The sequence below is a fragment of the Gossypium arboreum genome, chromosome 3, assembly GCF_025698485.1.
Source record: "Gossypium arboreum isolate Shixiya-1 chromosome 3, ASM2569848v2, whole genome shotgun sequence".
Classification (NCBI taxonomy): Eukaryota; Viridiplantae; Streptophyta; class Magnoliopsida; order Malvales; family Malvaceae; genus Gossypium; species Gossypium arboreum.
The window spans coordinates 396,074-404,973 of NC_069072.1; the positions used below are offsets into that span (position 1 = coordinate 396,074).

Below are 8,900 nucleotides of genomic sequence, written 5' to 3' on the forward strand. Positions count from 1 at the left end.
ATAGGGTGCGTGAAGGTAATTAATTTTGACAACGTTGACTCTCAAAGAGCCCAACTATTAGGGTTAGCCCGTTAGGGTTAAATATCAGCTTCGGCCTATAATCGTGAAGGCATCACATTTGTGGTTATTTGGCCGCATAAAAAAGAAGCAGCTTTTTCCATTAATTTCGGAGGGAAAATAAAGGGGAAAAAAAAATCTGAAAATGTCTCTGATGAACAATCTATCAACTTCAATGATTTCTTCATCTTCATCTACTTTCTTGGCTCCAACCAGTTTCAATTCAAGGTACTACTTTTTTCCTTTTGATTTTCTTCTGTTTGGTTTCTGAGAAAACAAAAAGCCAAGTTCTCTTTCATTTTATCATTAAACAAGGTTCTTAGTTTATTTTTTAATTTCTTTTGTTGGGTTTTTATTTATTGGTACAATGCAGCAGAACCCAGAGTGTTTCAGTTCCATTGAAAAGCATCAATATAGTTAAATGTGTTGCCACTCCTCAAGAACAACAAAATGGTGATCATTCTTATAATTTTTCATTATTATTGCTTTTTTTGGTATGTTAATACTTGAATTTTTGTTGTTTTAAAGCTAGTTGAGTTGGTAATGTTACTGAGAACAAACTGTTCAATTCATGAGTAGTTACGCAAATGACTTAATTTTCAATAAGTGCTTTTAAACTTCAATAATTTTATGACTGAGCTATGGTTTCTGTTTGTTTTGAAGCTTACAAAACTAAAGTTTCTCGCAATGCGAACATAGCTAAGCTTCAAGCTGGTTACCTGTTTCCAGAGGTCCGTGTCATTTCTCATTGTGTCTAATGCTTTTCTTTGTTGTCATTGGTGTTATATATAAACTTTTCCCTCAAGATACTGATTATGTTTGCCGTTGGTTTTTATAAGAAGACATGGTTTGCTCAGTCGGTTTTCTCGAGTTCCATTTATTTGCTCTTGAGTGTACTTTTTTAATGTTTTTGTAATAGGTTGCCAGGAGAAGGGCTGCACACTTGCTCAAGTACCCGAATGCTCAAGTGATAAGCCTTGGAATAGGTGATACTACTGAACCTATTCCAGATGTTATTACGTCTGCAATGGCTAAGGTAAGTATTCCTTGTTTTTTTTTTTTTTGTCAATTTAGGGCTAAATATTGGTTTCTACCTGAGGTTTCTCACTTCTATCATCAAAATCTATTCAAGCTTATGTAACAAGTAGGGCCTGATATTCATTTGAATTATTTTCTATTTGGCAGAGGTCTCATGCATTGTCTACGCTGGAGGGTTACAGTGGTTATGGAGCTGAACAAGGTGAAAAGGTATGCCGTTTTGAGTCTTTATCGTAAATTGTAAACTTCAAAGTTGAAGCTCAGTAATGAAGTTATGGTTTGGTTTTATTAGTAGTACGCATAAATTATTTTCAAACCACAAATTAAAGGCCCCAATTGGATTTAATTGGGACTATAAATAAGTCCACTAGTGTTATACAATGGCATTTATTATGTTTAGATGTGAAATATTAAGTTTCAAAACACAACCTTAATGTTAATTTGTGCAGGCATTGAGAGCTGCACTTGCTTCAACATTCTATCGCAACCTTGGCATTGAGGATGATGATATTTTTGTCTCAGATGGTGCTAAATGTGACATATCTCGCCTTCAGGTTTGATTTAGTTGTGAGATTTCTTTTATTATTAGTATTTTAACTTGTCTATCCGAAATAATCTTGGTGGTTGCGGTTTTGCTTTGGGCCAGGTTGTTTTTGGATCTAATGTCACAATGGCAGTGCAAGACCCGTCATACCCGGTAACTTTTCTTTGTAGTCTTAATATGTCAAATCTTTTTCGATCTACTTTTTCATGTCATGTTTAGCTGGTCTGGTTCTCTGGCATATGAAGCTTCAACGATGATGGTAAAAGTATTGAGAGTTAGATTGCATTTTGCCTCTACTAAAAAAATGGGCAAATTAGTCCCTGTACGGTAGATCAAAGAGCAAATTGATATTTTCTATTAAAAATTTCGTCTATTTGTATTGTAAATAACTGGCGAGGTTGACAGAACAACTAGATATTGACATATGGCATGTCATGTGTACCTCATACTGACAAACAGTAACCAGTTTTTAATAGTTGAAATGGATGGAATTTTTAACAGAAAGGTCAATTTGCTCTTTGATATAATGTATAAGAACTAATTTGTCCATTTTTTTTAGTAGAGGGGGCAAAATGCAATTTGACTTTTTGTTCAAGTGCCTCCATGGTTTTTCTTACCATGAACGACTTTTTAGTTTGTTTATTTGACCTAGGTAGACCTGTGGAAAACAAATAATAATAACGGAATGTGGGGAAGAGAAACATTTAGCTGTAAAAGAAATAGCTTCTTGTGTCTTTATAATTATTGCTATTCTATGCAGGCTTACGTAGATTCCAGCGTTATCATGGGTCAGACCGGACAGTTTCAAAAGGATGTTGAGAAGTATGGAAATATCGAGTATATGAGGTGTACACCCGAGAATGGATTCTTTCCTGATTTATCCAAAGTTGCTAGAACTGATATCATATTCTTCTGTTCACCAAACAATCCTACTGGTGCTGCTGCAACACGAGAGCAATTGACTCGATTGGTTAAGTTTGCGAAGGACAATGGGTCTATCATAGTCTATGATTCTGCATATGCTATGTATATGTCAGACGATAACCCTCGTTCTATCTTTGAAATTCCAGGAGCAAAAGAGGTTCCCTTCACCCCTGCTTGTTATCTTGTTATCTAGAGAACTAAAGGATAAATATACAATTGATGTGTAAATTTCCTTACTCGATATTGTAGGTTGCAATTGAAACAGCTTCTTTTAGTAAGTATGCTGGGTTTACTGGGGTTCGTCTCGGTTGGACTGTTATTCCAAAACAGCTTCTGTTCTCAGATGGATTCCCTGTTGCCAAAGACTTCAACCGTATCGTTTGTACTTGCTTTAACGGTGCATCTAATATTGCCCAAGCTGGTGGCTTGGCTTGCCTTTCATCCGAAGGGCTCGAGGTTAGTGTCCTTGGCCGCTTTATTGTCAAAGCATGCAAGAGAAAAACTCCTGATTTTGGGTTTTGTTTCTTCGTAGGCCATGCAAGAGGTGATCGGCTTCTATAAAGAAAACACCAAAATTATAGTAGAAACGTTCAACTCGCTTGGGTTTAAAGTATATGGAGGAAAGAATGCACCATACGTGTGGGTTCACTTCCCTGGCCGTAGCTCATGGGATGTGTTCAGCGAAATACTCGAGAAGACCCACATTGTTACTACGCCTGGAAGTGGTTTCGGACCTGGCGGTGAAGGTTTCATCAGAGTCAGCGCATTTGGTCACAGGGAGAATGTCTTGGAAGCTTGCAGAAGATTCAAGCAGCTTTACAATTGAATCTAATAGCATTTGACTGGTTACCTCGGTTTCAGACCCGAGACGAAAGGCCGTATGCTTCTATGATTTTTGTTCTCAATTCCGTAATATTGCTTGTAATATCTCGTCAGATTCTATGCTTAGAAAAGACTAGTAATGCTTCTTATTTATCCTGTAACATTCACTGAAAACTACCTTTTTATTTATATAAATAACCGCTTGTATTCGCCAAGCAAATAAAGCAAGAAAAATCTCGATTTTTCCATGAAAGTATCATGATTTTCCATGAAAATCTTGTTTGTTAAAGCAGATGGCAGTTTAGATCACAGGTATTGATAATGCCAATTTTGATATAATTCTCTGAAATAATAGCTTACATAATTCCTATTGGACATTTGTTTTAGTTTCTTAGCTAGAAAAAGTATTAAAAGAATGTGGCAAATTTTCCAACTCAGTGTTTAGTAGGTAGGAAAATAAAGCTTGGTTTGCTCTGAAATTTTCCATTGTTCCTTCAATTTAATCAACTGGAGGAGCTCTGTAATATGCAGGCACAGTTGCAGGGAAAAACATTTGTCTAACTCCTTCAGCTCGGATAATAGGGAAGATGATGCCCGATGCACCCTGAAAATACGGATTATTATAAGCAAAAAATGTCATGTATCGTGGTGAAACACGATTCGTAAAAGAAACAAGAAGATAGATTAGATACAAACCGAAATCAATCGAGCCCCAGTCCAGATACGTGTGGGAGAAGGAAATGGAAGTAACAAACGGCCAACACCGTATATTGCCACGGCAAAGAAATGTAGCACTAGGCTTATAGGATGCGGGTTTAGACCGGAGAGTAGAGATATCGGTCCCTCGGAAAATGCGCCTCCTAAGCTCAAATAATCGAAGCATGCTTCCCTCATTTCCTCCCTTGCTTTATCAGCTGAGGCACTAAATACCTTGTATAAAGCACCAGCCAATGTGTTTATTGTAGATGCCACTGGCTGCAGGTCATAAAAACCGATGCCGATACCATCCGGTAAGTGTTTACTTGCTTCGATTATATGAATTTTTAAGAACATGTTTGAAGTTTACCTTTCGTAAGGTGTAAAATGATTCGAGATATCTACAAAGAGCAGATGCATCATGAAGATTATGGAGTGGTCTTAAAAGATCCCTTAAGAGAACAATATCGGATAACGCAACAGTCATTCCTCCTCCAGTTAAAGGATGTCGCATATTGAATGCATCCCCGAGTAAAAGTGCACCTGGAGTTGGTTGTGGAGCCGCCGGCATACTTCTATTCGTCATGGTTCTTATGTTTCCCTTGTTGACCGTAGTGATAAACGCCGTGTATAGTTGTGGAGGAATCTGATATGCATAATTGGACCAAAATATCAGTTAAATGTTCCTAGGGATTCGAAACATACTTAACGGAACATAAACTAACTCCGAGTTACCTGGGGAGCCACCATAGTTTTTAAGTAATGAGCCATCTCACCATTGGAAACCGAAGGTACTTTTTGGCCGGGTACGTCGACCAAGCAACGAATCTCAGTGCTGCTAATAGGGTAAAATAAGATAGGCGAAGGGTCTGCTAATATAACATGTCCATGATTCGCATGCGGAAGCTCGCAATTCTCGAGAATCAAACCGACAAAACAAGAAGGTACATCGACCTGAACGAAAAAACCGAACATCATTAAATCATCGATCAAGTGCTTGATTTAAACAATATTCGAACAAAAGATTCTTAACCTTCGGGTTAGAAAGAGAGCGTCGTAAATTTGAGAAACCACCGTCGCATACGATCGTCAGGGGAGCATAGGCAATAAATTCTTGACCATCCTTAGTTTTGTATTGAATTCCTTTAACGGTCCCTTTTTCTTCTATTAGAGATGTGACACTCCCTTGTTCTAAACTCACACTGTATATGAATACGTGCATCGTATATGAATATTAAAAAAGAAAAGAAAAGTTGGAATAACATAAAAGAGCGTTATTACTTGGGAAGAGAAGCCGCTTTGTGGCGCATCCTTTGAATGAAACGTCCGTTATGAAAGCTTCGTCCGGCAACATCGGAATGGAAATTTTCCAAAGGATAAGACAACTTCGTATTCTTTCCGTCTTTGAACAAAGCGTACCCGAAAACTCGTTGAGCATCGATCTCATCTACGCAATCTGCAACACCAAAGACCAATGTTAAAAATCCGGAAAAAGAGAGAGAGCAAAGATCACAACAACATAAAAGTATCGTAGAGGCTCCTGCACTAGTAGTCAGATTACGTTTTGTCCCATTTACTCAAAAAATAGACATATTAATTATTTTATATTAGATTAAAGAGTAAATTGATTTTTTTGTTAAAATTTTTATCTGTTTTTATTATTAAAAACTGACGTGGCTGACAGAATAAAAGTGTCCATTCTGACGTACAATGGACAAAATACAATCCGACTCCTAATAGAAGAACATTTATGATACTTTTACCGTACAACAACCGGCATGACGTTCTCGGATACCTTCAAGGCCTAATTCAATCAATTTAAGATATCCCCCTGGTTGTAAAAGTTCACCAACAATTCTATCGGGTTCATTTAAGTCCCTTTCGATCACACGTACTCGCCGTCCGTCCTGAATCGTTCAATAAACCGAAAAAGAAAACATGTTAACATTGAAAACATGTTACAACAAGGTGAAATAAGTGATGTAAGGACCTTTCCAAGTGTATAAGCAAGAGCTGCACCAGCAACACCAGCACCAACAATAATAATATCGGTTGCAGTACCCTCAGTAACCTCACCATTACGGGCAGAAACCACCGCTGACGCTGCCGCGGCCGCTGTTTTGTTGGTTCTTGTATTGTAATAAAACAAAACAAAACCAAGAAAACAGGCAAAGATTCCAAATATATATTCGTAAGCCATGATATTATAAGATCTGTAGATAAGAAAGAACAATAAATGATTTAATTGGTGAGGGAATAAGATAGCTGACGGTACTCTCTATATATATAATGAAATGTAAAACTGTCTGAATTTATGAAGTTTTTTTGTGTTTTAAAGTTCAACGAAGGTTCTGTTTTATGTTTTGTTGTGATTTTAGAACGCTATTATTACTGCCAAACTTTGAGACCTTTTAATTCCAGTTTGCTAGGTATCCATAATATATATTTAATCTCGGTAAAACTATCATGAAATACTTTGTATCAAAAAATAAACAAATCAGTCCAGTACATTAGATCAAAGAGCAAAATCGTTATTTCTATTAAAAATTCCATCCATTTCTACTATTAAAAACAGACGTCATTAACAAAATGCTAATGTACAAAGACCAGTTTTTTAACAGTAAAAAGTTGATGGAACTTTTAATAGAAGGATCGGTTTGGTCTTTGATCTAATATACGGAGATTAATTTGTCCATTTTTTAGTATAGAGAACAAAATGCAAGTTGACTTCTAATACAAGGGCCTCCATGTTATTTTTACCATTTAATCTCTTAATCAAGATTATTAAATTATTAAACTATGTAAACCATGGGTTAACTATTGAATTAGTACACAGTTTATGATTCTGGTAAAGAATCATAGTTACTTAGACACTTGATTTTAGCTTAAAGTGGAGTTGATACAAACTTTAGGATCAAATTTTTTTTACTACAAAATGATTTTTTTTTTTAATATAAGGACAGCAGCGGCAACCAAGGGCCAAAATTGAATAATAAATTTTTAGAGAGGTCAATGTTAAAATTTATCATTATATTAATTTGTAATTACAGAGATTAGTTAATCATATTCAATTCATTTTCAATTTGTAATTACATAAATTTTTTTACATATTATATATGTGTATAGAAATAACAGAATTTAATAAATTTAATAATTACTATTTGGTCATGGTTGAAATTTTAAAATTCAAAAGTACAATCACTAAAAATAATCAAATTTAATTATAGGAACTAAATCTACAATTTTCATATAATAAAGGTACTAATATTAGAATTTAACCTTATATTTTCTTGAGTTGTTAAGATTCCCTACTTGTTTTTCTTGAAGAAAGATTCAAACCTTAAATAAAGTGGAAGAACACCTCGAATTCTTAATAAATTAATATGAGTAAATTGCACAAATATCCGAAACTATGAACCTCATTCTAAATTAGTCTTTAAATTTTAAATATTTTAAACACATCCTTAAACAATCGATGTTATATTAATAAAGTCCTTTTGCTACTAAAATTATTAATTTAACCGTTAAATGTGACATCAAATCTTATATGACAAAATTTGAAATGAAAAAAAATCAAATTTTTAAGGTTTTCGAAGGTTTCACAGAAACTAAAGTTTACTCTTCTTTTTTTTTTCGGTTTTACTTTTTGTTTTTCTAATTTTGAAATTTATATCGCATAAGAATGTACATGCTATTATGGTTAAATTCATGGTTTCAATAATGAAAGGACTTGATTGATTTAACATCGATAACTTGAGGATGTAATTAGAATATTTTGAAGTTTAAGGAAGACTTTCTTTAAAAAAATAATTTCATTTGGATGAATGACAAATATTTAATAATTGGAGCATATAAATTAAATTAAACCAAGACTTGTTGTCTAATTAAAGGAAATAAAAGATTTATGGGGTTTGACTACGTTAATAATCCATATTAGTACTTAATTGACTTAAACCTAATTTAACTACGTGTACTCTTTTATCAAACACGTATGTAGTAGGTAAAAATTAAAAACCACAAGATTCATTTTAATACTGCCTTTTTGGTCGACTTTAATCAATGCTGCTCACTCAATACCAAACATGTCTTACTTTAAATATGTTTAAAAGTTTAAGTAAGATTCTTAAATTTTTTTAAATTTTAATTAAGTCCTTAAAGTATTAATATTTTATCAATCGGGTCTTTTTATTGGATTAGAAACATTTGTGTACTTAGGAGGGGTAGATAGTGGCCTTGACCCCTAAAATGGGAAAATCCCCTATAAGCCCTTCAAAATATAGTGAAATTATACTTTGACTTTCAAGAATGATAAAATTATGATTTAATCTTATTGTATGGATGATTTGAATCTAACATGCTAAAAGATGGAATGAATATTAAATTTATACATCAACGTATAATAATTTTATGTCGAAAATGTTGTTAGTGGTTTGTGAAAATTGGGTTAAATTAAAGTTTCACCTATAGAATTGCACATTGAACTAAAATTCATGTATAGTTTTGATATTTATCCTCTAAATATTTTACAGTTTGAATCGCTTGCTTTAAATGTACTCTATAGCTAAATTGATAGAAGGACTTGATTAATACAATATTGAATTTTAAGGACTCGATTAAAATATTTTAAAATTAAAAGATTGATTTTGAAAATTTAGACAATAGTTGGAAATGAATCAATTAAATATATTTGAAATATTAGTTGAGGAATGGACAAGCGGAAACGGCTGTTGTCTCAATTATCCAATATGCAGTTTACCAAAACACCCTTCTGATCCAAACTATATTACCCTTATGCCTGTAACGGCTAGTTACAGAACCT

At 34.1% G+C, this 8,900-nt stretch overlaps 2 protein-coding genes across 3 annotated transcripts; one reads left to right on the forward strand and one right to left on the reverse strand.

Moving 5' to 3' along the window:
* Nucleotides 1-74: 74 nt before the first annotated feature.
* On the forward strand, nucleotides 75-3,619 carry LOC108475958 (LL-diaminopimelate aminotransferase, chloroplastic). Of its 2 annotated transcripts, none has more exons than XM_017777968.2 (10): nucleotides 75-285; nucleotides 431-510; nucleotides 721-788; nucleotides 977-1,093; nucleotides 1,243-1,305; nucleotides 1,545-1,649; nucleotides 1,742-1,792; nucleotides 2,400-2,720; nucleotides 2,813-3,019; nucleotides 3,096-3,619. In XM_017777968.2, exons 1-10 carry the CDS (start codon nucleotides 203-205, stop codon nucleotides 3,387-3,389), a joined length of 1,389 nt encoding a protein of 462 aa, XP_017633457.1. In that variant the 5' UTR covers nucleotides 75-202; the 3' UTR covers nucleotides 3,390-3,619. The 2 variants fall into 2 exon arrangements, with proteins under 2 accessions (XP_017633457.1, XP_017633458.1); XM_017777969.2 differs by having other exon boundaries at nucleotides 434-510.
* Nucleotides 3,620-3,695: 76 nt separating this feature from the next.
* On the reverse strand, nucleotides 3,696-6,458 carry LOC108474966 (squalene monooxygenase SE1-like). Its single transcript, XM_017776992.2, has 8 exons — nucleotides 6,072-6,458; nucleotides 5,877-5,988; nucleotides 5,363-5,537; nucleotides 5,115-5,283; nucleotides 4,817-5,035; nucleotides 4,452-4,727; nucleotides 4,082-4,360; nucleotides 3,696-3,989 (listed from the first exon to the last, which is right to left on the reverse strand). The coding sequence occupies exons 1-8, from the start codon at nucleotides 6,279-6,281 to the stop codon at nucleotides 3,885-3,887; spliced, it is 1,545 nt and encodes a 514-aa protein (XP_017632481.1). The 5' UTR covers nucleotides 6,282-6,458; the 3' UTR covers nucleotides 3,696-3,884.
* Between the last annotated feature and the right edge of the window lie 2,442 nt (nucleotides 6,459-8,900).